This window comes from Polyodon spathula, chromosome 4 (assembly GCF_017654505.1).
Source record: "Polyodon spathula isolate WHYD16114869_AA chromosome 4, ASM1765450v1, whole genome shotgun sequence".
In the NCBI taxonomy this organism is placed as follows: Eukaryota; Metazoa; Chordata; class Actinopteri; order Acipenseriformes; family Polyodontidae; genus Polyodon; species Polyodon spathula.
Genome location: NC_054537.1, coordinates 58560359 through 58587644, shown reverse-complemented (window position 1 = coordinate 58587644; position 27286 = coordinate 58560359). Strand labels below are relative to the sequence as shown.

Sequence of the window (27286 nt, the reverse complement as noted above, 5' to 3'; positions counted from 1 at the left end):
TGGTACCTATTCGTTCAAAGTCATCTCTGACCCTCAGGATCCATTCCTATTTAGGTCTTTATTCCAGGCAGGTCCTAAATTGGTTAAGTGAACCTGCTGCTGTATGGGTCAAATAACAAATTTACGACCAGACTAGAACAACGCCACAGGCCACTGTGGTGTTTGATGGACAGGCGGGGTCCACGCAGAGAGTCCTGCAGTGCCTCCACGCAGAGAGTCCTGCAGTGCCTAACGCCAGCATGTTGTGTGTCTAGGTGTTTGAAAAAGGCTCAGACTCCATTACTGTCCACGCTCTCAGAGTCCTCACTGCCATCATGACCAGCTCTCCGTCTGCAAAGGTAACCCTGGATTCATAGTTAGCATCCTCTGACTGTTCCTTTTGACTCAGTATGACCTAAATTGTTGTTGTTATTTATTCTTAGCAGTGTTTTATAGCATTTACAATCAGACTGTTTGCAGACCCTTGTTAACATATGCTGCAGGTGTATCACTATTGAGTTCAGCATATACAAAAAAATGCAAGGAATGTTGTTACCTTTAGATTTTGTGTATATCATTACATAGTAGAGAGCTCAATGTAAGGATGACGTTTTGTTAAGTCTAAACAGCCATAAGACTTCAGTATGTATCACTTTAACAATGTAATGTAGTATTACTGGAAAGTGATTATTTTTCTCATATACAAAGTACTGTATTTTGCACTGAAAACAGTATTTCACTGAGTTCCGTTGTGTTTCCATTGCCTACAAATGTAGTTTATTCAACTTCCTTAAAAATAAGGTTGTATATTTCAGGTGATTCTACCAATTTTTAATAAATTTTTACTGATTTGAATCTACTTGTTGACAACTCCTGCTTTTCCGTTTGCACCGCCCACTAGGAGGTTTTCAAGGAGAGGATTGGCTACTCTCACCTGTATGATGTGCTGCTGAGCCAGGGCCAGACAACCAGGCAACTCCTCCAGGAGCTCATGAATATGGTAACAGTGCTGCCGCCAGGTCATCAGTAACAAAACTATGCACTCTCAAACGTGAGGGGCATATCAGCTATCAGCCTCCTATCTGCTACGGTGTTGGAGTAGGTTGTGGAGCAGGCATTAATTGTATAACCTGTATACTGTTCTTAAGTATGAATCAAAAGATTAATGATCTTTTTCTAAATCCAACAGCTAATTATCACACGCTTGTAGATTAAAGACGGTTGTATTGTTTTTGATATAGTATTGTGTAGTGTAGCGTTCTTTTGAGTCAGGGTAGCTTTAGGAACAGGACTGATACAGTATGTATATGATAGAGGGAGAGGTTTTGAACACTGGTAGTTTTTTCCCTAATGGAATATATAATTTGTACATATATTTAGCAAACTACCCCTCGCAGTGGATGTGATGTGCTTTACATTCTCTCTAATGAGAGCATACTTCAGCACACATGTTCCCCAATTTTGCCTTGTATAGGCATGCTCTCTTTTGCTTCTGCCTGAACTTTGTCTTACATCCAGTTGTACAGCTAGATGTGAAGAGACTTTTAAGATTCCTGAGTGGGGATTGAAAACTGGCTCTAACCACTAGTCCACTTTGCTTCCCACATCCTCCCAGCTCTTCAGCTTTAACAACTTGACCACACTGTTTCCCAGTCCCTCAGCTCTAAACAGTAGGCCACTCTGCATCCCAGTCCCTCAGCTCTAACCATTAGACCACACTGCCTCCTAGAACTCGGCACTAACCACAGGATAGCACTGCCTCCTGGTGCCTGATCTCGAACCACAGAGATGTGACTATCCTGAATCATGTCCATCACCTGAATCATGTGCTGCAGCCTGTATTCCTGTTGTGTTCTGTGTGTTGACCATCACTCATGCACTGTTTCTACAGGCTGTAGAAGGAGACCACACACAGGTTCCGGCTGTGCGGATCAACAACGAACAGCCTCTCCTCCTGCTGGTGCAGTGGATCCCTGAGCTCACCTCCTGTGACCTGCAGGTGCTGATATCTGATTGGCTGTGCCGGGCCTGCGGGAGTACACTGGGCAACCGCACCACCGCGGTGCAGGCGGGGCTCGTGAGTGCTCTCCTGGACGTGCTGTCCGACCACCACCGCCTGGACAAGAAGTGTGCAGACCAGCTGATCGAGCTGCTGCAGTCACTGGGGGCCCTTTCCCTACCCCCTGGGGAGCTCAAGCGCCTGCTCCTGCTGCTGAGGCCAGAGTCGGGGGCCACGCACCCCTACTGCAGCCGCGTGGTTCAGGCCCTCTCTGCCATGGCCGGGCGCGAGGGGGTGGACAGCGCCTTGCAGTACTTCGACCTGACACCCAGCATGGCCGGCATCATGGTGCCTGCTATCCAGCGCTGGCCCGGCTACGGCTTCTCCTTCCACGCCTGGCTCTGCCTCAACATGCAGCCTCTGCACGTGCCGACCCTGCAACACAGACTGGACAAGGGACCACGCAGGAAACAGCTCTATAGGTAACTGGGAAACGGGAGGGGGAGAGCAGCTGAGGGCCAAGACAGAACCACAGCAAAATTAGCTGTCATGAGTTGGGTAGTTCCCCCGTTAAAGCCACTTCCATTTAAAGAGACTTCTGAATAAACTTGTGATTTGGATTAGTTGCATACTTGGTTCCTGATTTATTATTATTGTTTATTTTTTTCTGTGTACTGTAATGGCTGCAGATACCGTATATGACACACATTTCTTTTTTCTGAAAGCAGAGGTAGTCGGATACCATGTAGTCCCAGTCTTTTGCTACTTTGCAGAATCGAGGTGCATCTGTCACCTGCCATTGCTGGTAGATTTTTAGTTCTTAGTTCAGTTTGTAAACCTTGAGGATCCTTTTCTAGATGTTTCTCTGTGTTAGTCTCTCTCTGTTTTCACTCCTAGTTTTTTCACGGCGAGCGGGACCGGGATCGAGGCTTTCTTCACAGCTGAGGGTATGCTGGTGGTGGCGGTCTGCACCAAGAAAGATTATATGACCGTTGCTTTGCCCGAGGTGTCCTTCAGTGACTCTGCCTGGGTGAGAAACTACAGTCCCCTGAATAGAGAGGATGAGGCCTTGTGCTTAGAGTTCTTGGATAGGAATTTTGCGAGGTTTGCTGTTTTTAGTTTTGAAGGATGAAACGCAGGGTTACAATCAGTCTCAGCAGTTTCTTGAGGTCCGGAGCCCTCCATGGTCTTTGCTCCTAAATGACCCTGAATTATTAATTTAACTTCTTCACAAAGTCTTAATTAGTTTATTTTTTAGTAATAAAGCCTGAACGACTCTGGATCTCAAGGATCACATTTGTGCAGCCTTGCTCTCAAACCCTGCCACAACTACCTCCACATGAGGAATGACACCAAGGCAACACAACTTCTAAAATCTTGTTGCGAATAGAATTTAAAAAAAAAAAAAAGTCTGACTATCTCTATAATTACAAATTTCCATCCCCTGGTTCTCTTTTGAAATGATTAGTTTTTTCTTTTTTTTTTTATCAGTCTGTGTAAGGTGATTTGACTGAGTTCTGGAGTTTCTCTTATGTTCGTTACCTGCCATAGACATGTAATATGTAGGCTAGATCAGCCAAAAGTGTCCTATTTTTTTGTGCCAGCGCCCTCTTGTGCTCAGCAGTGGATTACCGATAATTGGGACAGTAAAAAAATAAATAAAAAAATGCTAATTTTTAAATGTATTGCCCTCTCTCCAGCACTCTGTAGATATTGTGCACATTGCCGGGCGGCGCCCCTTCGGTCAGAACCTGGTCAATATCTTTGTAGATGGACTGCTGCGCAAGTCTGCTCAGCTCAGAGTCCCGTCCCTCAGTGAGGTAAGGAAGAGGCACTCTGTAGTCAATGTGAGGGGCCCTGCAACTGAAGTTAAATTGAAGTTTCCGGTGCCTCATACAGATTGCAAAATGTTTCAGCAATTCATGGCGTGTCCTTAAATTCTTTGATTTTACCATAAAAAAAACAAACAAAAAACCTTCATAACCCATGAACATTTCAGTTTTCAGAAAGTCGTATAACCGGTAAGAAGGATATATTATCTAAATAAAATGAAATTGTGTGTTTTTCCAGCAACCTCATTATGGAAAAATATCTGTTCCGTGTGTTGTGTTTCATATAAAAAGTTATTGGAATATGTCATTTCTAACCTTTTATTTAATCAGTTCACTGTTTTACAGGGACTTTTAAATTGACTGTTTATTACCTTGCACTAGATTAACTACAATAGCTCTTCAACTAACATCAAGTCTTTTAAACCAGTATTACCAGCTGAAAACAGCTGACTATCACAACTATCCAGGATAGACCACAACTTCCAGCAGGTTCATTTATATTCAATTTGAATCCTTATTCTTCTCTGTTTCTATCTGCAGGCCTTCACCTCCTGCTGTATCGGCTCGGCAGGGCACCGAACCACCACCACCACAGCGACCCCCACCCTGCCCTCCCCCCAGCACCCTCCAGACTCCCCCTTCCTGAGTCAAGCGCCAACCTTGAGCCGCTCCCAATCTTTTCCAGCCTCCTTCTCTGGACCCGCCACCCGGGACTGCCTGGTCCACACCATCCCTGCGGGGAACCAGGATGCAGAGTGGGGGAGTCCCACCTCCCTGGGGGGCATGCTGGGCACTGCCTTCGTCTGCCACGAGGCCCTGCAGCCCGCCCAGGTCAAGGCTCTGCATAGCGCAGGTGAGGCAGGCTCTGCCAGTGCAGGGTATCTTGGCTCCTTAACCCCTGCACAGAACCACAGTACCTTTAATCTGTTGTAAGCGTTGCTACACTAAGCATATCATATACAGTATATATCATAAATATATGTAAATGTATTATTTTCAGATCGGTCCATAGCATTTCTATTGGATTGATATCTGGTGATTGCAAACACCCTCCCAGAACTTTTGTCTTCGTTTTGTCTTGAAATCTGCCTTCAAGCAGATGATATCATTGCACTTTGTAGAATGTTGTGATACATGGCTGCATTCGTTTGATCTTCAGTCACATGAATGTCTCCATCCCTGAACTGCTAAAACAGCCCCATATCATGATCGAACCACCTCCATGTGTAACTGTAGGTACAAGGTTTTCTTTATTGAAGGCTTTCCCCTTTTTTTTTTCTCCAAACATACAGTGGTCCATTTTTGGGGAAACATATTGGTCTCATTGGACCAGAGAATATTGTTAAAGAATGCTTCAGATTCCTGTTAATATTTCATGTCAAATTTCTAGGCAAATTTTCTTAAAGTGTTTTGCAGTGAGGTTTACATGTATACAACTCTTGTACGGTTATTGGGTTACGCTATTATTACGAATGCTTCTAAGCCTTTCTTTCCTTGGCTGTTAATCAGGTGATTATCCTGCCTGTTGTACCTGTCATCTGCTGTGTTGCTGAAAAGTTCTTCAACAGATGTCGGAAATAATTACCTCTTTCTGGCTATTGACTTTATAATGCAGCTTAATTACTGTGTAATGGCTTTCAATTAATAAATATATTTTAAAATTAGTTCTATTAAATTTATTGTAAGGTGCCAATACTTTTGTCATGAACAAATATTTGAAAGTGCTTTTGTTTTTTTAAAAAGGTTGTTTGTTAAAATAACCAAAAATGCGCAACAAGATCAAGGTGGAAAGGAAGCTAGAAAAAACAAGACCCTTAAGAGTAAACCAAACTACTCGAAGGGCTTAGAATTTAACAGGACTTGAAGCAGTGTTTTAACTCATATGCTTGAAAGTGATTAATTTGCAAGGTGAGATCAGTTTGACTGGTTGTGACTTGCTGTATTTCCAGTATCACAGACCCATGTTGCCCTGTACTTGTTTATAACACATGTGGGAAATACTTGTAAATTGGGAAATCTGTGTAATTAATGCTTGAACCAGAAAATTAATAATAATTAAAACAAATTCTGTGTTTGGTTGTAACCTGCCTCCTTTAGGGAGCTATATGACTGGCAATGAATAAACCATAACAAGGAGCACTCTGTCTGGTATCAGTATCTCTCCTTGTTGTCTCCACACAGGACCCAACAGCATGTCCCCCTTCAAGTCAGATGGGGAGCTGTCAGACCTCAGCAGCAAACTGCTGCTCTACTACACTCCAAAGGTACAAACCGGATGGAGGGGAAGGCAGGATGCCTGATACAAGAGACCCATCATTCAATTCAGTTCAGGGATTCAGTTCAGTGCTTCGGTATTTCATCTATTCTGTACAGGGCAACACTGTGAAGGGGTACATTTATTTATGTATCCAGAAGAATAAGGTGAGGCCTCATCAATTCAGCGCCAATGTTCAGGGTTAATCACAACTGGGCAGGCATTGACCAGCTTGACAGCATTGTAATCTGGTGCTCACTGCCTTAGCTCGTCTCTTAAAGCTGTTTATAGAAACTCTAAATGATGTGGTTAAGTATAGACACTTCCTGCCATACAGTAGCTGTCCATGTTTAGCAGAATTTGAGGATGTGGTCAGTGGAAAATCTGCTCCCTACACTAGAGTAGAATAGGGTTTCATTAGATTTATGAAACTGTGTTTGTTTTAACTGACCAGTTTCCTCTCTTCCTCCTCTATCTGCCAGGCCTGTAAAAACCACATCTGCCTCGACCTGTCTCCTCACCACCAGTACGATGGCAGACTGACTGGGCACAAAGTGGTCAACTGGGACGTCAGGGTGGGTCTGGTTAATTAACTTAATTGGGATTGTGTGATTGAACCGTTTTGTATTATGGGGACTAGAGCTGAACACAGTATTCGGTCTCACCAATGCATTATAACCTCCTTTAATTTATACTCTAGGCTTTTGACTTAAGGACTAGGTGTTCTGTTTGCCTTTTTAATTGCTTCTTCACATTGTCTGATTGCTGACAGAAATAAGTTTTACACACCAAGGTCTTTCTCTTGGTGGGCCTGTTCTGGTTCAATACCACCCATTTGGCATTTGAATCTCAAATGAAGTCAATTTAATTTGCCATGTTTTCTGACCAGTTATGTATGCTGTCTAAATCCTTTTAGATTTCCTGGGTGGCGGAAAACGTACAAGCTTTGTGTCATCTGCAAATTTTACAAGCTTGCTAATTATCCCCCAATCTAGGTCATTTAATGTAGATTAGAAACAGCAAGGGTCCCAGCACTGATCTGTACGGCAGCACAGTTATTACATGGCGCCAACTTGAAGTTTCTCCCCTTAAAAGTATCTTCAGGTGTTTTAAACCAGTTGCTTTTTACTTAGAAAGAAGGATAAAAATAATTATATTCTTATTTTTAGCAAAATTGCATCACTGTGCTCAGTTACTTGAAGAGGAGGGGTTGAGTCCAGGAAATGTGTTAATAAAAGGAACTACAGAACCATGTAAATAGACTACTAGAGTATGCCACGTCCCTCAAAGTGCTGCAGAGTACAGTGTGTTTCACATTCTTTCAGCTTGCTGTTCTCCTGTGGATTATGTAGTGCTGCAAGTTTCTTAAACACTATTGTGATTTTTTGTTTTTTCTCTTCATCCACATGTCCTTTGTTGCTGATGTACTGGGATTGTGATTGTAGTCACTCATTCTGTAGATGTTTTCAGCTTCTCTTTCTTTAAAGCCTAATTGCTCTGTTTTAATAAATAAGTGTGCGTTCACTTGTCTGAACGGGCTCTTCTCTCTTGTCTCAGGATGTGATAAACTGCGTGGGAGGGATGGGTGTGCTACTGCCCATGCTGGAACAGGTGAGCTGCCAAACTGAGGAGTCCGGGACCCTACAAGAGATTGCAGACCTGGTGGGACTCGAGCTCACCTTCTCCCACAACACCCCCAGCATGCTGCTGCCACTGGGCAAGTCCTCAGGTCAGAACCCCCTCCCCTATTCCCCCCTACCACCCCAGAACCTGCATGTCAGGTACGACATGTCAAAGCTATACAGTGCCGAGAAAAAGTTTGTGAACCCCAATATAATTATGGAAATTCCATAGTTTTACCATGATAGCCTTCTTGAATCAAAACCTTTTCTTAAATATCCAATAGGGTTTATATTAACTTATTCCATGTCTTTTGAAACAAAATGATGTATGAATTAGACAAACAATGAGTAATTAAGATTCAGAGTATGTGAAAAGGTAAGTGAACCCCTGGTTTTATCAGCTCAATTAACGGGATAATTAGAATCAGGTGTTTAAATAATTAGGTAGATCTTCAGGGATGAGTTTGGGAGGCCCCACCCTATATAAAGATCAGAAACTTTGTGCCACGATCAAAAGAAATCTCTGAGGACCTTACAAAAACAGTTGTTGATGCTCATCAGTCTAGAAAGGGTTACAAAACCATTTCTAAGGATTTGGGTATCCAACAATCCACTGTCAGACAGATGGAGAAAGTTCATAGTCACTGTAGCCAGGAGCGGTCGTCCTACCAATATCTCTCCAAGACAAACCGGAAAATCATCAATGAAGTCACAAAGAACCCCAGAGTAACATCCGAGGATCTGCAAGCCAGTCTTGTCTTGGCTAAATTGAGTGTTCTTGTCTCAACTATCAGAAAAAGACTGAACAAGAATGGTGTTCATGGAAAGATAACCAAGAGAAAACCACTGCTCTCTTAAAAAAAACATTGCTGTCCGTCTGAATTTTGCCAAAGAGCACTTAGATGATCACAAGACTTCTGCAACAATGTTCTCTGGACAGACGAGTCAAAGGTAGAACTTATTGGCCTCAATGAGAAACATTATGTTTGGTGAAAACCAAACACTGCGTTCGAACAGACAAACCTCATCCCAACCGTAAAGCATGGTGATGGGACTGTGATGGTTTGGGGCTGCTTTGCTGCCTCAGGACCTGGATGGCTTGCCATCATTGACACAACCATGAATTCTCTGTTGTATCATAAGATTCTAGTCCGTGAGCTGAAGCTGAACCGAAAGTGGGTCATGCAGCAAGACAATAATCCCAAACATACAAGCAGATATACAAAAGAATGGCTGCATTAGAAGAAATTCTGCATTTTTAGAATGGCCAAGTCCGGTCCTAAACCCCATCAAAATGTTGTGGCAAGACCTGAGTTAAAGGGGGTACATTTTAGTGCACATTTTTCAAGAGCAGCAGATTTATTTACAGTTACAGGTTCTTGAAATGATTGTGTTCCTCTTCTTGCTTTTTCCTGTAGATGGCAGGCTGGAGCGGAACAGCGTGGCCTCCTTCCTGCTTATGGTGAAAAACTTCCTGCGACACCATCCTGTCAATCAAGAGAGCCTGGTGCAGTGTCAGGGGCCAGCCATCATGGGGGCGCTGTTGCAGAAGGTGAGCCTCATGGAATAAATTCTGTAGAAGTGAGTTTGGCGAGCGTTCCCCTCAAATTCGTTATGAATCTATGGCCATTTTATTTTAAAGTGTTTCAAGTGTTGGCAAGCACACCCTGCTGCCTAATAACTTCCTGTGCTGCAGGTCACATGGTTTGTTTGCAGTTGGAACATTGGAGAGACTTACCTACAGCACCAAAAGTTAAGTCCCATGAATCAGCTCTTCAATTTTAATCTGATCTATAATTTTTGTGTTTGAAAAATCTGCATATTGTGGATTTGGTGTTGACATTTCCAAACCTTGAGTGGTAGAATTATGCGCATGTAAGTACTGTGTATCGCTCGATGTAGAAAAGTTTGTAGCTGGCCCTCTCTCACCTGTATTTTGGCCACGGCATGACAAGAATGTTTGCCTGGTTGTTTATTAGAATGCGGAAAGGAGAGTCCAGGCTGTTCTAGAGCTCCGCGAGGGCTAGGCTGATCTACAGGAAGCGTTTAAGCTGCACAGTGCAGGGTGGTGCATCCTGAGCGGGCCCTGCTTGCGCTAACAATCCCTCCCCCAGGGGAACATTTTATCCTGATAATGGCATGGCTCCAGACAACCCCTGATAGCTCTTCTTGCTTTCAAGCACAGCACTCTGCAGACCTGGGGTCAGTTACAATTATAATTACAATTACAGCATAATTGTTTGAACAATGTTTACGCTTGGAAGTGTGTATAGTTGAACTGCAATTGATCAATTATATAGTAATTACAAATACAATCACACATGTGTGCCAAGGTTCAACTACAATTACAAGTTACAGTTACAATTGTATTGACCCCAGCAGACTAATATACATACATTAAATCACGGCTTTGCGCAGCTCCATATGCTCTGTCCAGTGCGGCCCTAGTATATTATGTAGACAGGACAAAAAGTTATAGGCAGTCCGAACTATTTTTTGTCTGCTATGGGGCAAAGTCCCAAGGTCAAGTCCTTCTAAGCAGGATCTCCAAATGGATAGCAAACTCAGTCAGGACTGCCTGTGAGCTGGCCAACTTGCCCCCTCCAGAAAGCTCACTGCCCATTCCTCCAGGGGCATGGCAACTTTGTGAGCTTTATTCCAGGGTGCATCTGTTAAGGACATTTGCAATGCAGCAGTGTGGGTTACTCCCCATACCTTTATTAGGTTCTACAGACTTAATGTCATGGATCCTCAAAACCCTGGGTTGGAATCTAGAGCGTTAGGGCGGGTTCTCAGTCGACCCTTACAACACAGGCATGTTACTGGGGTTCTGAATGGTAATGCAGAAGGCAGCCTCGGCTTAGCCTTGTAGCATTCCAGTCATGCTGTAATCTTGCCCCTGCGACAGGTCGGGTATACTGGCCCATTCGGTAATGGTTACATTTCGTACTTGAAAGGGAACATTAGGCCATTATCATAACCCTGGTTCCCTGAAATAGAAATGTAACCATTAACCTTCAAGGTCGCTGAGTCTATGATTGCAGCAGGCTTGAAGGAAAAATAACACTGAGATCTGTGCGCACAGTGCTTTTTACTCCTGGGGGGCGGGCATGACTGTGTCGCAGGCTTGGCTGAGCAGTTTTCTATCTCATTTAGGTTTGGGGTCTTTAGGAGGTAAATACCCATTCGGTAATGGTTACATGTCTACTTCAGGGAGCCAGGGTTTTGATACTAACCTAACATTTATTTTTTTTGGTGGTGGTGAAATTGAGATTTTCTCTGCTTATCTACAATATTATTGCCTTCTAAAGCATTCAGTTATCCCTTCTTTAATTATCCAAGTTCTCTATATTTCTCGCTTTAAAAGTAATCTAATTATTTTGATGAAGAAAACGTTATCTCTGCAATAGTAAAGGCTCTGCACACTGAAAGCCTGTCTGAACTGGGCGATGTAACCCTCTCCCAAAAATGTAGTGCTGATCACAGTTGCTGTTCATGACTCTGCTCTGAACAACGTCTCAGTACTGGCTCTGATCATCGAGAAAACTGAACAGAAGCTATCAATTATAAAGATATAATGTAGATTTTCTAACATTTACAAATCAAAGATAACATCAACTGTAATTACATTACTGCTTGGGCAACACATGTTGAAACGGAAATGTTTTTTTTTTCTATTCCTATTTTAAATAAGTACTTTTATAACAATAAACAACATTTGTTTTTATTACTTTATTTACAACATGGATATAAACAAAATATTCTACAATGTACAGTTTTTTCAGGTAAGCATTTCAATATTTAGGAACATCTGTTCTATAATAATGGACAACGCTATTTCTTTCTGCTTTAATAAACATTATGTTTAATCGTAAAAAGTCTTAAAATACCTACTTGTAGACAGTGAAATACATTAAAATAAGCCGTTTTTACTGTGTCAAAGTGAGGGGGGTGTGGTCCCCTAGCTCCGCCCCCCTGATCCCAGGTCTGGCTCTCAGCCAACAAAGTTTCCTATACTAGTGCCATGTGCCAGGGAATCCCATGATGTTCCCGCACAACGAGGAGGGGTTTGAGCTGCAAACCTAAAGCCAGGGGAACAGTCTTAAAATACATGGAAAGAATGAATATATACAGTAAAATACAAAGATTACTGTACTTGGGAGGTTCCAGTTTATACATCATTTACATTAATTACTTGCATGTATTGGATGCTTTTGTTGTCCTTTTGAAATAGAAAATGTAAATTAGGAAGTTTTTGTTGGGCCAAAAAAACAACAAATCTGTGCTGGCGATGATTCTGTGAGAGAGTGACAGCTGCAACACCAATCAAAGCCTGGTAGATTTGCAAAGGCCTTGACTGTCTTTGTACGAAGTTTGGTGCAATTTTATGACAGAATACTGTAGTTATGTAGCTAAGAAGGGACGCACGATGCAAAATCGAACGTGGCCGATGGCCGTTACACCCAAAGACCATTAGGGGAATAGACCAAAGCTGATGCAGGCTGCAAACGGGCTGATGTGTGTTATTTGTTGGAAGGAATTCATACATCTTCACATTTTATTCACTAAAGCCACACTCATGAGTGATATATAGTTTTGGCTGTTCCCATTAACAGCACCTTCCTGGCATTGAGAGCTGGCCACGTGGAGTTTCCTGTGTAAACAGTTGAATAAGTAAACATGTGCACAAAGCCACACACACACACACACACACACACACACACACACACACACACACACACACACACACACACACACACACACACGCACACACGCAGAGTCCAGCCTGCTCTGCAACTACAGGATCAGACCGGAGCGCAGGAAGCTGGAAAAAGGCGACTCCATAAATTACACTGTTGTGTTTGTAGGAAATCTAAAGCAAGAAAACCCAGCTGTGAATTAAGAGACGTGGTTGATTTATAATTGTTTGTTTGAAGGGTCTTTGATAACACCGTGTAACAATTAATTTTTTTTTTTGTTCCTGGATAGTAAGTGTTATTTCCTAATTGCTTATGCCTCAAAAGTATAGAAAATGGCTATTATTCCCCACAAACTTTGCTTTTGTGACCAGGACAGGTAAATTTCAAAATATCACTATTTCCAATGAGAAAACAGGCGCTTTTGTGTCTTTTTGTTCACATAAAGTCAGAAAAAAAACATATGAATCCAAATGAACATGTATTTATACTAAAGTAATACAAAAATGACTACAAAAGATTTAGAAGTGAGTAGTTTTTCGAGTTTTATGATTATACTGTAAATTTACAGTATAATCGCCCCCCCTTCACTTTTCCTCCAATCTGTGATTGCCACATCGCCGCCCATTTGGAACATGTAATCATGATGTGCTGTCGCTCTGCCACTTTTGTACATGTCTGAATTCCACCTTTCCATGGATTGAATTGCCATACCATCCAGTCCAGGGCACACTGTTCCCTTTAGACAGCGCCCTCACAGGTCACAGATTTATAACCAAGATTCATTCTTTCTCTGTCACACAGCCATCTGGCCATCAGCCTTTGCCCGTTGTTAGTGGCTAATTGATGATCCCAGTGATTAAGCAGAAACCATGTTGCTTGGTAATCAGTTCCACCTGCCACCATAAATAAATGTGAAAGTTGGTTCTTTCCTTCTGTCCTAAGTTTGTCTCCACTCTCCAGCTTTGTCTCCTGGACCTTGTCTCTGAGCTGTGCATAAAGTATTGGCTAGGGTTAACTTTGTCATCTCCTCCTTTTAGGATTGTACCCAGTATTTCAATGTAAATGAGACAGTCTTTAGATGATATCACAAGTTTACATACATATGGAAAGGAACTTCTGGACATCCAATTAGTGTTTAAGGTGTACTTGACAACAAAGGAAGTCTGCATTGAGGCACTCCTCAATGACTCCAGTTCAGAAGTCGCAGTTGAGGAATGCTGCAGTCGGCAAGTGCACATAGCCTCTGCTGAACTCATGGTGCATCCTCTAGGAAAGCCGTCATCCCTTTGCAGGATCTTTTGCACACACACACTGCACTCCCCTGGGAGGACTGGAAAGAATGGTTCACGTCACAGTGGTGGATTGCACATCTTTTCCTCCTTTGCATTGTGTACTTTTTGTTACTCAACAGGTTTTATTCCACTTAACAGGACTGTGGCTTGAGAATGGACTGGGAATGTTGTCACGTGCTGCCTCGAGGCATCTGGCCTTGTATCTTCTCCTATGTGCTGAATGGTGATTCAGCCATAGCCATTGTCTCTATTTCAACTTCAAAAATCTGTTTTACCCTTTGAGATGCCTACTTTGTATTTTCCACGTAGCCATATTTGGGGTCATGTGAGTTTTGCTTTCAGGAAACGGACATTGTGCGTTGAGATATTGGCAAAACTATATTTTATAATTCTGTTGGTCACATTTTAGTGGACATTGTACAAGAAAAATTACCTTTGTGGCAGTAAAATAATTTTGTTTTTAACAAATATTTATAGTTTCTTAATTTTTCTTTCAACTTTATATTATTTAATTAAAATTACAATACAGAAATCACGTGCAATGTTTTTTTTTTTATGCCTTTTCAATAAACTTAAACTGAGTGTAAAAACATCATTGTAACTTGTCGAGTTCTCTGTTGGTTTGCGATTCAGAATTATTATGGAGTGTCAAGGGTCTATTTTAGTGATCTTGTTGTTAATGGTCATAATCATCCTCTGTGACTGGTATGTTAATGAGACCGCCCCCTCTCTCTCTGCCTTGCCAGGTGCCAAGCCAACTGATGGACATGAGCGTGTTGATGGCATGCCAGCACCTGACTGAGCAGGTCGGCAGTGAGGGGAACAGCGTCCTGCTGCACTACCTCTACCAGCACCTGCTCTTCGACTTTCGCATCTGGAGCCGCAGCGACTTCGCTGTCCGCCTTGGTATGCAAGGGAGGTAGGGGTGGAGACGGGTGTGATGCCCAGGAGTAGGGAGGAGAGACCACCAGGCAGGGGCAGATGGAGGGAAGAGAGGGACAAGGGGAGAGCACAGCTTGGGAGAGGGAGGTAGGTAGGGGATGGTCAAGAAAAGAGGGCAGGAGAGGGGGAAGAGCAAGAGGATGCAGAGGGAGTACTGGGTAAAAGACAAGAGGTATGGCACTGGGTTGCTTGCTTCTCTGGCATTCTGCTGGAAGCTTATCCAGTCGGAGCAGCACAAGGCAGTTTATTTTTTATATTCAGTATATTGTATTGCTTCTCTGTTCTGCAGGACACATTCAGTATGTATCATCCATCATCAAAGACAACAAGCAAAGGATCCGCAGGAAATACGGAGTGCAGTACATCCTGGACTCCATCAGGACGCACTACGGGTGAGGGTGGGGAGAGGGAGAGGGAAGGTTTGGTACGGAACTGTTGTCCTTTTTTGTTTGTGTGAACATCGCCACATTGTGTGCAGCACTTTACATTGAGTTTTAAAAGGCCTCCAGTACAGTAATAGTTGCAGTCTATAGTTGCTTATTATTAGGCTTCCAAGCTTCAGGAGCCTATTGTTATTGTAAAATGTTTTACTATTATTATTTTTTTAAATGTATTGTCGTTTTTCCTTCAAAAAGTTTGAACTGCTCCTGTTTGCACGCGGTGTATCCAACCAACATGAAACTTGGCAGGTATCATCCCGTGTAGATTACAGTTCAGATGCAAAAATAATTGCGCTCATGCATCAACCAAGGTGACGGCCTGACGCATCTTTTGGAAAAACCTTTCAAAATTTTCTTGGTCAGTGAACTGATTGATCTTAAACTTTGCTTATGTCATCAGCAACCAAACCCGCTTCAAATTTTGCGATAAATTTTACTATTAAAATGCCTGCCACCAAATTCGCCAGAACTCGCCCAAACATTAAATTGCTTCTGTTTGTAAACTGTTTAACCAACTAACTTCTTACATTTTAAACCACTTCAGTTGAAAAATTGTTTATATGATAAACTCGAAAGTTGACAAGCATCATCCCTGTGTCAATACAATAGACTTTTTCAAAAATGGTGTTTGTGTAAACCAATATGGCCACCTGACGCATTTCTTTAAAAACCTTTCAAAATCTTCAGTCTAATGTAAAACTAGCTTTTAACTCCGTACAAAGTGCCGATAGGTTAATGGTTACTAGGGAACACATATAGGAAACCATATGTGCTCTATCCAGAAATTACCTTGCCTGCGATATTTGACCTTTCCTTAATTTAAAATGTAAAACTAGCTTATAACTCCTTACAAAGTGTATAGAAGACAAACAAGACAAACCGGAAGCTGAAACTAGCGATTGTTGTCCAGATGACTTGTTCCCAACTGATAGAGCAAATTATCCAGTAAATATCGATGATGCAAATGTAAAAAAGTTAATTATTAAAAACGGGTCTTGCAAGCCCAAAGAACCATTCCCTCGAGATTAACAAAAACAGATGTTTTTCAAGTGAATATTATTACAAAGTGACTAAGAATGGAGTTAAGGTTCCCAGGAAGTGGGAAAGGTTTGTCAGTTAAAAAATGTAGACAGGGATACGATAGAGTGAGCACAATGAGTGGAATTTACTCTGGTGTCTAGAAACGAAAACAGAAAAAATAACTCAATGCTGTATATACACTGTGCTGCTCATAATTTAAATTTAGTACTGAATGATGCTTGCGTGAACATTTCTGAAGTTTAGGGAATTCTATGACATTTTATGTCATAACGGTGGGAGCTCCTTACTAAAGTAATGTCTTCTGCAAACCCGACGCTGAAAAAACTGTCCCACACGTTGAGCATCCAGGCACGATGCTCTCCTTGCTCTACCCTACCGCTTTGTTGATGCTGTGAAAGCACTCGGTACAATCATTCTACAGTCTACAATTGGACTGAAAAAATGCACAGAGACCTTCGAGTTTATGCTCATGGTTGTGACCCAGTCCAATGTACTAGAGACTGTAAATATCGTATTGAAACTGCTTCAGTCTAAGGACATGGACCTTTTTCTAGCAGCTAAAATGTTAAGTAGTGCAACTGAGACCTTTACAAGCTTCAGGAAGCAGTTTGGAGAAACTAAAGGTACCGCATCTTCACTTGCAAGTAGTTGGGGAATTGAACAAAAGTTTACCGAAAAACCATTACAATGTACAAGAAAAATCAAAGATTATCTAACCCTGAGGAACATTTTAAGGCAGCTGTGTTCTACACCAACATTGACATTATTGTTACTCAGTTTAAAATCTGTTTCTGTGGAACGAACACTATAGTGCAGCGGTTTCATTTTATGTGTCCTTCTGAACTTCTGGCAGCTCAGTACGAAGGGAATTTATCTCCAGACTTTCCTACACTGCTACTGTCATTCAGAACCCCATTGAAAGCCGAAATACAAGAGATTGCTGGTGGTACAATTAAAGATCTAACTGAGCTTTTATTTTTGAAACATTATGATATATTGCCTAGTGTTTTGGATGTTGCAATGGCACTGAAACTCTTTTTGACTATACCAGTTACTTTGACAAGTGCAGAGAGGCCCTTTTCAAAACTGAGAAGTTCAATGACCCAGGAGAGACTGTCAGGACTGCCAACCTTGAGCATAGAGAACTAGCAAAGCGATTAGATGTGAAAGCCTTAATAAAGGAGTTTGGAACCCTTATATGACTATTCAAAAATTACCTTGATCATGACCTTTGACCTTTCCTTAAGGTTAAATGTAAAATTAGCTTATAACTCCTTACAGTGTGTAGAGAGGGTCATGGTTAATGTTGTGTTTAAAGTTATAAAGCATTGTGAGAATTAACTAATGCAGTATTTTTAATTGAAAGTGCTCCATAAAACTTATCTGTTGCTGACACTTATGCTGCAGTGCTAAGGCTTGCCAAAATTTCCAGCTGGTACTGAGCTTGGAAGACGTACAACTGTCTGGTAGTAGTCGTAGTAGTAGGTTAGAGATGCCACAAAGTAAGTCGCAAAGCCTTAACTGTATGTGTGTTGAAGGTCAATAGGACCTCCAGCCTTGTCAAGGGGAGGGCTAACCTAGTAGTAGTCATAGTATATTCTCTGCATGCACAGCAACAGAAAGAATTGGGGTTGCGAAAAGGTTATTGTGATAAAGCTAAATCATAACCTCTTTACCAAAAAAAATATTGTTTTTTAAGATTAATTAATGCCATAACATACGTTTCCTTTATGTGAGAGTAAGTGATTTAGGTGCCGTTTTTCTCAGGGGTTATTTGCAAGAAGCATCCTGTTTATATGGTTATAGCTAGGCTTGCTCCTTTTTAATCTATTTTTTAGTGAGTAACAAAATACTGCAATAAATCACTCACCATTTAGAGCAGAGTTATTCAATTGGCAGCCCGCAAGAGGCTTCCGTTTGGCCCGTTGCGCGCCAGCTGTCCTTCATTACAAAAGCTGAAATTGCAGATATGCAAGACTGAAAGGTCACCACTTTCTACAGGGCATTTGCATCCCCTAACAATCTTTTTTATTTATGTATTTTTGGCAACACTCCATAATACAGGAACAAGTGATCACTGCCCATTATCTAGTATCCTTCCTTGTTTACAACTAACTGTATGCAAACTACTCTCAAATCAACACATTTTTGTTTATATTCACACTGTATGCACGTTCATTCCTATTCGTATCAGTACATTCCATAACCCAACGGTGAATATTATTTTACAGTTTACTATTTAACTTCTCAAAGTAATTACTCCCATCCTGTAAGTTCCATCTATCCTTAAGATCTCTGTCTCCGTGACTTACTGAGCGAAACACTGTTCGTTAGCCTAGAGACCTTTAGGTTACTTACCGTAACCCTGGTTCCCTGAAAGAGAAAAGGACCACCAGTGAAATTATGGATGGGATATGCCTGCCCATTGGGTAGGTATTGCTGAGCTCTTTATACCAGAGCTGCCGGTAGGCCCCTTCCTGGGATGATGCACTCAGTCCTGCCCACCGAGGGGATAAAACTATCATCCAAAAAACAACATTTCTCTTTTTCCATCAAACCCATGAGGGCGACAGATGTGACAGTGCGGTTGGTGGTTGTCTTCTCTTTCAGGGAACCATGGTTACGGTAAGTAACCTATCGTTCCCTTTCAATTAGAAGATGACCACCAATGACATTACGTATGGGAGAATGTATCCCAGAGCCATCGCGAGGGAGAAGCAACGGCAGCATATGAGGGACACACAAGCACGGTCTAACCCAGAGGTGTGAAGTTACACCCTCAGGGATCCTTGTGCCTACAGAAGGCAAGGCAAGGTCTACCACATTAAGACGGTAGAACCTGGAGAAAGTATGTGGTGTAGCCCAGCTAGCGGTGCAAATGTCATACATCGAGGCACCTCTGAAGAGGGCCCAAGATGTAGAAAACCCTCTAGTGGAGTGTGTGGCTGCCCTACCAGGTAGGGGCAAGCCAGCACTATTATATGCAGTCAAGACTGTATCCACAATCCAATGTGACAGATGCTTCTTAGAGAGGGGCTGTCCTAGCACTCTGCAATGTACCCACAACCGCATCTGATAGCCCAAGGGCTAGCCAGCGGTCCTTATCAGGGGCCAGACCCATCGCCGGAACCTGCCCGGTTCCGGGTGCCAAAGAGTGCCTCTTGTCTGACTGAGGAGATCCATGCGAAGTGGGATCTCCCAGGGCTGGCCGTGTAACAGCTGGCACAGGGTCAAAAACCATACTCTCCTGAAACACTTGGGGGCCACTAGGAGAACTGACACTCTCTCTGAACGCACTTTTTCAAGCCTCATTACATGCAACAAGGTTTTCATATTGCAGGCTGTGCGCTGTAAAGTAATGGTCCACTTCATAAAAAAAATATCCTCACCTGTTGTTCTGGTGTTACGATTTGTAGACGTTAAGATATCCTACTTTAGCTTCATCGATGTACCGCACATACACAAGTAGGACCGCCTCATCTGCCACTGTGGTTGTTTCAACTGGATAGCAAATTGTGTCATCTGTAATTTTTGTACGAGTGTTTTCTCACACTTTACGGCCATTTTGTTTATCCTGTCTCTCACTGTATTGTCTAATACTGGAATCGTTTTAATCTTACTTGCCGTTTGCGGTCCACTCATTTTCTTGACCATTTGAATACAGGCTGGTTTGATCAGCTTTTTGACGATTGTGTGTGGAGTTTTTATTTTTGCAGTTAAGTGAACAGCAAAAATAAGCTTCTGTGGCCCTCTGTGCATCGCTCCGTATTATACCAATTGGTTTGTTTGCATGTGCAATTTCATTCTTTCTTAAAAAGTAGTCACAATCTTTACTTACAGATACCGAGTGCTTGGTTTCTTGGTGTCTTTTTAATTTGCTCAGCTTCATGCTGCCACTCGCAAGTATTTCACCACAGATAACGCATTGAGGCTGTGTTTTGTCAGTAAGTCCTTCCGTAAACCCTAAGGCTAGGTAGCTGTCCAAGCAAGAATGCATGTTCTTTTTTTTCTTCTGTCGGTAGCTGTTCGGTTGCACAACCCTTAGATATTTAGTATTTCAGACATTCAATATCAATGTGAAATAAAACAAAACAAAAAACGCTCAAATTCTAAATACTTCTTCAGAGGCTATAATCGTATCGGCTGTTGTTACTTCCCTCTCCTCTCCGAACGCATCACGCACGTTAGGCTTGTGACTGCTCATGAGTTATGTGTTGCTAGGCAATTCACAATTCATAAGCAGATTGGCGTGTTTGGTTTTCAAGGGGTGCGACAGAAAACGTTGAACAGAGCAACATTTTATCGGACCACTCCCCACTCATTAATTAATGATGAAGTGCGTTCCAGGAACGTGTTCGGGCCAGAAAAAATGCAGTGACTTAAAAAATGACTGACCTCACAATGAGTCGAGCCCAGCGGACCCCCTGTCACGTGGTATGCCCCCCCAGGTTGGGAACCATGGGTTTAAACAACCCCCCCCACCGGTACGCCCATCATAAGCGTCCTGTGCCCCCCCCCACGTTTGGACATTGGCTTATCTGCCCTGTCAGAGAATACCACTGTTTTAGAGTATGTATTTGACTCAGATCTTTCATTGGAACATTATGAAAAGTTGTTTCTGACCACCTGAGCTGACCACACATGGAGACTGAGTGCAGCAGAGACACTGGTATCACAAGTTAAACAGTAAGAAAGCGTCGGGTATGACTGCCAGCCATTTCATTTGCTGTGATTTTTGAAAATGAAAATGATTGCATTAAGTACAATAGCAAAGCCCCTGTTACCCATTCCAATAAAAACATGAGCTGACTTAAAAATAAACACATTTCCCTGAAAGGTGAGTGATTTATAACAGGGTTTTATGAGTCCCTTGTGTTTTTTCCCCATGCGTTTGTGGTGCAGGGGTGAGAAGGACGATGCGGTCCCAGTGGATGATGTGCGGACGGTGCAGACTTCTCTCTTCCAGCTGGTCCGAGAGTTCCTATCGCGGACTGTGGCTCCAGAGGAGCTGCAGAGTGTCCTGTCATACGCAGCCGCTGTCCAGGACGAGCAGCAGGTACCCGGGGCCTCAGGCAGTGAGAGGAAGGGGAGGTGGTCATGGCATTCCTGGGTGTGAGGGGATAGAGAAATTGACCATGTAAAAGACTGCAAATAAATTGGGTTAGAGAAGTAGTAGTTGTAGGGGCAGGGAGGGATTGGGAGTCGATTAGCACTGGTTCCCAATCTGGGCTCAGGGGTGGTGAGAGACATACAGAGAATATACAATAAACATCACTTTCACCTCATTGCACTATTTTTTTTTTAGTGATTTGCCTTTTCCTCAGTTTCCAGTTTTGGTGTCCCTGTTCAAATAGTTTTTTTAAAAAAAGGGTCCCCCCCCAAACATACAAGTTTGAGAACCCCTGGTGGAGATGTTGTCAGTCCTGAAGCCCCTGTATTTACCCCTCATTCCCCCAGGTGTGCGGAGTTCTGGAGGTGCTCCACGGGTTGCTGCGTGGAGGCCCCACACGGGAGCAGCTCTTCGGATTGCTCTTCGACACGGGCCACGTCGAGGTGCTGTACTCACTCCTCGTGCAGAAGAAATACAGTGACGAGCTGAGGGAGAGGGTCTTCAAGGTGAGGGAGGAGGGAGGAAGTGTTGGGCACGGAGGAAATATTTTTAGATTTATGAGCTTCACTCCCTATATTTCACAGTCTGACTTTTACCATGAAAAAATGAAAACAGTGAATTAGTGAGACATTGTACAGTAAAGTATACAGCTGGTTTCATGTATCCCAATTAGCACTGATCTTGTAATACCTATTGTTGCCTTCGGTGAGGTAGTTCAAGTAGTGCTAATCAGGGTCTCGGTAATAAGTGAATGAACCAAATTAATGATTTATCTAATCATGAGGGGCAAGGAGCGTTGTATATGGGTCATTTCTGAGAGTGATCATATGTCTGGCTCAAAGTAACATGCCATGAAAAACAGTTCTTTCATTTATTGATCCATCACACCATAACACAGATTTGAAAAAAGACAAACAGTGTTTCACAATTTTAAAAAAACACCAGTTTAAACAATTTATTATTGTTTAGCTTCATTTCTTCTTTGAATTAAAGATAATGACATTTTCCATGGAAAATATGTTATGAATGTAACTTTTTTTGGTATCTCATTACAGAGAATAAGCCATATACAGTGTGGATTTGGACACTGTGTCATTTATTATGTATCCCCATTACATTTGTAATGGTCCATCCAAATTCAGATGCCCTTTTGATTAAGAAATGTGACCGTGGCCCCTACATCTAAATGCCCCCATTCTTCCCTTCCCAGATCCTGTATAAGATCATGAAGTTTGATAAGGTTCCTGAGAGGAGTAAACACCGTCTGAAGCTGAAGGACATTGGCTACCAGGGCCTGATCAGCTACCTAAACGAGGTCCCAGTCTCCATGTGTCTCATTCGCTGCCTCTCAGAACAGGTCCTCGCCGCAGGTAACCTAAATAGTTGCATTTTTAACCCTTTCAGGCTTTCTCACCGTGTTTTTACATGCACAGACAAAACCTGCCCTGGAACCCCTTTAATCCATCTCATGAGGTTTATGTAGCACTTCCCCAGAATAGATTCCACCTGAGCTGAAATGACTGTAACGGTTTCATTTGAGAATTGAATCCCTGTGCTGCTCTTATTAACCTGCTCTCTATACTCTCTACCCCACCCCCCTCCCTAGATGTGAACCCCAACTACCGGGATCTGATCGCAGTGGTGTACCTGTCTCGCAGAGCGGATCTCACTGTCAGACTGGATGTCTGTCGTAAGGTAAGTTGACACATCTTCCTGCTTGTGGATTTCAGTTTCATTTCCACTGTGTGCTGTACCCTGCTATCCTACATTTTTATCCCAAAATATTTATTCAGGATAGCTCTTTTTGAACACTTTGATTTTATTTTTTAATTTGCAGATGTATTTGGGTAACCATTTCAGCAAGAAGTTAGATTAATGATTACGTATTTAGTATATTAACCAGGATATATAACAGTTTGAGATTTACACCTTACAGGGGTGTTCTAATGGAAAGAGAAGCCTTCACACTTCACTGCTCAAACAGTTACCAACCTCTTGTCTTGTTTTATTTTCCTCTACCGCAGCTCTTCCACCTCATCTACACGAACCAGGACAACATGCGTCAGCTGGCGCGGCAGGCTGGCTGGCAGGACACTCTGACTATGCTGTACGTGAAGGAGTCGTACGAGTCTCGGGAGACCAGCCTCTCCAGTTCCCCAAACTGTGACGCACTGGACCTGCCGCGGCAGGGGCCTACCATGCTGGAGGACCCACAGGAAGCAGGGGCAACAGCAACGGCAACGGCCGGGGATCTGTCAGATGTCTTCCTGCCCTTCGGCTATGAGACCCCCGACACAGATATCTCTGAGGGCTTCTCAGACCTCTCTCTGTCCCCAGGCAACAGCAGCTGCCCCCAGAGGATGAAGATGAAGTCCTACGGGAACTCCTTCGACTCCCAGGACGCGACCAGCCGCTCTTCCTCCAACACCATAGATATCCCCGGGGCCCAGGAGGAGGAGTCCCCCTACTCCCCGTTCTCCCCATTCAGGTCCTCCCCTTTTGAGCTGGGCCTGGAGCTGACCAGCACAGGCTCGCTGGCCGCCGTGGAGAGTGGCAGCCAGACCCCTGTCAGCCAGGCCGACACCCCCTCCCCCCTGGAGGCCTTTAAACCCTTCCCGGGCATGAGGGCATGCAAGAGCTCCAGCCTGTCCAACGTGCTGGACGAGAGCAGCTTCCAGGAGCCCCAGCCTGGGGACAACACCTCCAACACCAGCAACCCCCAGGTACTGGACTGGACCGCTCGGTGTTTGTGTGTTTGAGAACACCAGCAGCACATATATACAAATATTTATATATCCGTCTATCTGACAGTTCATCCACAACAGTAAAAACGACTACTTGCAGTTAATCGCCCTTTCACTTGTCCCCAGTCAGTTGTGAATAATTTAATTTGCCCCATCTCATATGCAGCAGAGTCTTGTACCATGCTAAGTGCCTGAATGCTTCCTGTAGGCAACTACACTAGACATTTCATTACCTGACTCGCTTTCAGTTATTCTCCCTGTCCCTGGTCTCCACAGCAAACTCCAGAGGAGGAGCTATGTAACCTGCTCACTAACATCGTGTTCTCTGTGACGTGGCGTGGGGTGGAAGGCAGCGACGATGCTGTCTGGAAGGAGCGTGGGCAGGTCTTCTCCGTCCTCACCAAGCTGGGCTCGTCCTGCGAGCTTGTCCGGCCCCCCGACGACATCAAGCGCAGGTGGGTGCGAGGAGTGGGGAGGGGGAGGGGTGCAAATAGAGAGAGCGTGGAGGTTTGCTGGGTTCAAAGTTTTCTCCTGTCACTAAGAACTCTGGCTGCAACACTTGAAGTAATACTGATTAACACTCAGTCATGAGCTGCATACTGTAATAGTAAAACTAAATTTGGAAGCAGTTTAAATAAATGTTTTCATCCGAATTAAACTTAGGTGCTGGTTTTATAGAACCTGATTAGCACTATAAGAGGCTGTGTGGTCCAGTGATTAAAGACAAGGGCTTGTAACCAGGACGTCCCCAGTTCAAATCCCGCTCAGTCACTGATTTACTGTGTGTGACCCTGAGCAAGTCACTTAACCTCCTTGTGCTGCGTCTTTTGGTTAAGACGTTGTTGTAGGTGACTCTGCAGCTGACGCATAGTTCACACACCCTGATCTCTGTAAATCGCCTTGAATAAAGGTGCCTGCTAAATAAACAAAATAACAATAAAATAATAATAAATAATCTTAGACTACCTAAGGTGTTTGAAGTAGTTCCACTAAAGTCATCAATTGCCAAAATGTTTCTCTAAATTATTACAAAGATTAATTTTAGTACTGCTGTAACTCCTGAAGTGTGTGTGTGTATGTGTGTGTATATATATATACACACACACACATACACATTGTGTTTTCAGATTTTCTAAATAGGTGCTGAGAGTCTCATATTTTACAGATCATTTTTTTGCACGCACCCAGATGGCTACTCTGTCACAAGCATTACCCTGTATCTTTCTTAGCAAGGTATTTCGTGGAGCTCCCTAGTAATAAAATCCGAATCTCAAAACAATAATTGTGAGAATATAGTAGAATGGTATTTAAAACAGGATTAAGTTATCTGCCTTTTTACATATCCACCCTTACTCTGGTCCCACCGCAGTCGGATATGCAATGGTTTACTGTTTTATTATTATTAAATGTAGGCTAAGTTTTAAAAAGTTCACAAACTGACTTCTTGACAGAGGGGTGGATTCAGACTATCATGAAGCGGGGGTGGGGGGGGGGCAGGGCAGACTGTCATGAGGGGGGTCCACACTGTCATAAAGGGGTGTTAAGATACTGAGATTAAAAAGTCTGGTAAGCTTTTATAATATTATTTTTCTTAGGACAGCTAACAAATGATAAGAGTTAAACCAGTTATCTTTTTGAAGCAAATCTAAATTAAATAAATATAAAAAGCCAAGGGCAGCATTTGCACCCACTACCAATTACATATTTCAAATACACATTTTTAAACATCAGAAACATAGATCATCACATAACTTGAAAAAGCTCCACTGTGAAACTGCTTCAGAACTAAACACTATGTTTATACTACTTTTCATATCCTTACAGTAAAACCTTACTTTCACTTTTAACCCCAAAAAGGCTGCACCTACACACACACATACAGACAAAAAAAACATTTACAGTATACTTATTACTAGATGAACGAAAAGGAACCAGAATGATGCCTACCTTTTTTTACACAAAATCCAGTGTTGATCTTTGCCTTTTGCGATTGCCTTTTGACCGACTGTTTTTTCATAGGACACTTTATGATGAATGTGCATAACATATGCAGTATGACTTTGATTTTCTACACCCAGATTACATAGCAAGATCTGCGCCATTTTAAGACTATGTTAACTGTTATGCTTTCGATTATTGTCTTTCATACGTATATTAACAAATACAAAATTAACATGACTGTATAATAGTTTGATTCAGAGTAGTGAATCATTATAGTTGGAAGTGTACAAGTACTATACCAGTAGTTTAAGTACATATTTACTTTAATAAGGACACTGGAGGTCATTTCAGGTTCTCGCTGGATTGACCATCTCCTGTACCCTTAAAAATGGGGAGTGTTTTGGGGATATTTATACTTGTAAGCACTTTTATATAACCTGCTATATTGATTTTAGTACAATAATGAACAATCAACTGACCTAAGAGAATAACTCCAAACCATGTGCCCCTGCTGTTTTGTTTAGTGCATTTTGAGCTTTCTTTTGCCACCTGGTGGCAGGACTGATGAAGTGCAACAGTCTCACAATAGGTGAATAACTGGCCATGGCTACCACTGTATTTGCTTGGAAATGTCCTCATCATCAGGTTGCTTGAAAAATTTGCATGGTGTTGCATGGGTAAATCATGATGTCCTAGAATGTTCCTGACATTGCCATGGGTTGAGCTGGTGAGTGACCAGCCCTGTTCTCTTCCCAGCCTGCTGGAGATGATGCTGGAGTCTGCCTTTTCAGACATCAAGGACACAGGGGCCACGCTGCCTGGCCACATCCAGAACGTGGTCAAGCTGCTCCGCCTCCTGCAGGACTTTCTCTTCACCGAGGGCCAAGCCAACCAGGCGCTCTGGAGTGAGAAGGTAGGAGATGTGGACAGGACATCGGGTGGGGGGGGTGTCAGGGGATATGTGAAAAACGCAGGAAAGGGTGGTAAGGGTACCAAACAGGAAGACTGGATGCTGAGGGCTGGAATTTTGAATGCCTGACCAAAGGGGAACCAGTCCCATTGAAGAAAATGTCCCTCATACTGTTATTCTCTACAAAGTGATTCCTGCATACTTGTGTCTAGGCGGTCTCTAAAATAACTTTTTTTCCCCCTGCTGTCAGATTTTCGAAGGGGTTGTTAATCTGCTGGACAGGCTGCAGGCCTGGTGCTACCCTGTGAACGGGGCCACAGACATGAGGGAGATGCCCCAGATTGGCCTGCGCATCATCATTGGCTACATCCAGCAGCAGAACGCACAGGTCAGTACCCTGGTCCACTGGTCCTCTGTCCTCCTTACTTCACTCCCTCTGCAGATCTTTTTGTTTTTCTTTGCTGCATTTTGATTGCATAT

At 42.9% G+C, this 27286-nt stretch overlaps 1 protein-coding gene and 1 pseudogene across 2 annotated transcripts in view; one reads left to right on the top strand and one right to left on the bottom strand.

Moving 5' to 3' along the window:
* Nucleotides 1-27286, top strand: part of LOC121314676 (neurobeachin-like protein 2) — a 125391-nt gene that overhangs the window by 63090 nt on the left and 35015 nt on the right. For both annotated transcript variants that reach the window (XM_041248172.1, XM_041248170.1), the window contains 20 exons: nucleotides 255-338; nucleotides 881-979; nucleotides 1871-2460; nucleotides 2876-3008; nucleotides 3679-3798; nucleotides 4351-4663; nucleotides 5992-6074; nucleotides 6547-6639; nucleotides 7622-7793; nucleotides 9105-9238; nucleotides 14425-14584; nucleotides 14910-15012; nucleotides 21004-21157; nucleotides 21559-21717; nucleotides 22422-22581; nucleotides 22818-22906; nucleotides 23236-23934; nucleotides 24232-24410; nucleotides 26653-26809; nucleotides 27057-27194. In XM_041248172.1, coding sequence (XP_041104106.1) covers nucleotides 255-338; nucleotides 881-979; nucleotides 1871-2460; nucleotides 2876-3008; nucleotides 3679-3798; nucleotides 4351-4663; nucleotides 5992-6074; nucleotides 6547-6639; nucleotides 7622-7793; nucleotides 9105-9238; nucleotides 14425-14584; nucleotides 14910-15012; nucleotides 21004-21157; nucleotides 21559-21717; nucleotides 22422-22581; nucleotides 22818-22906; nucleotides 23236-23934; nucleotides 24232-24410; nucleotides 26653-26809; nucleotides 27057-27194 — 3819 coding nt within the window. The remainder of the gene's footprint in view (nucleotides 1-254; nucleotides 339-880; nucleotides 980-1870; nucleotides 2461-2875; nucleotides 3009-3678; nucleotides 3799-4350; nucleotides 4664-5991; nucleotides 6075-6546; nucleotides 6640-7621; nucleotides 7794-9104; nucleotides 9239-14424; nucleotides 14585-14909; nucleotides 15013-21003; nucleotides 21158-21558; nucleotides 21718-22421; nucleotides 22582-22817; nucleotides 22907-23235; nucleotides 23935-24231; nucleotides 24411-26652; nucleotides 26810-27056; nucleotides 27195-27286) is intronic.
* LOC121315212 lies at nucleotides 17579-17680 on the bottom strand (annotated as a pseudogene).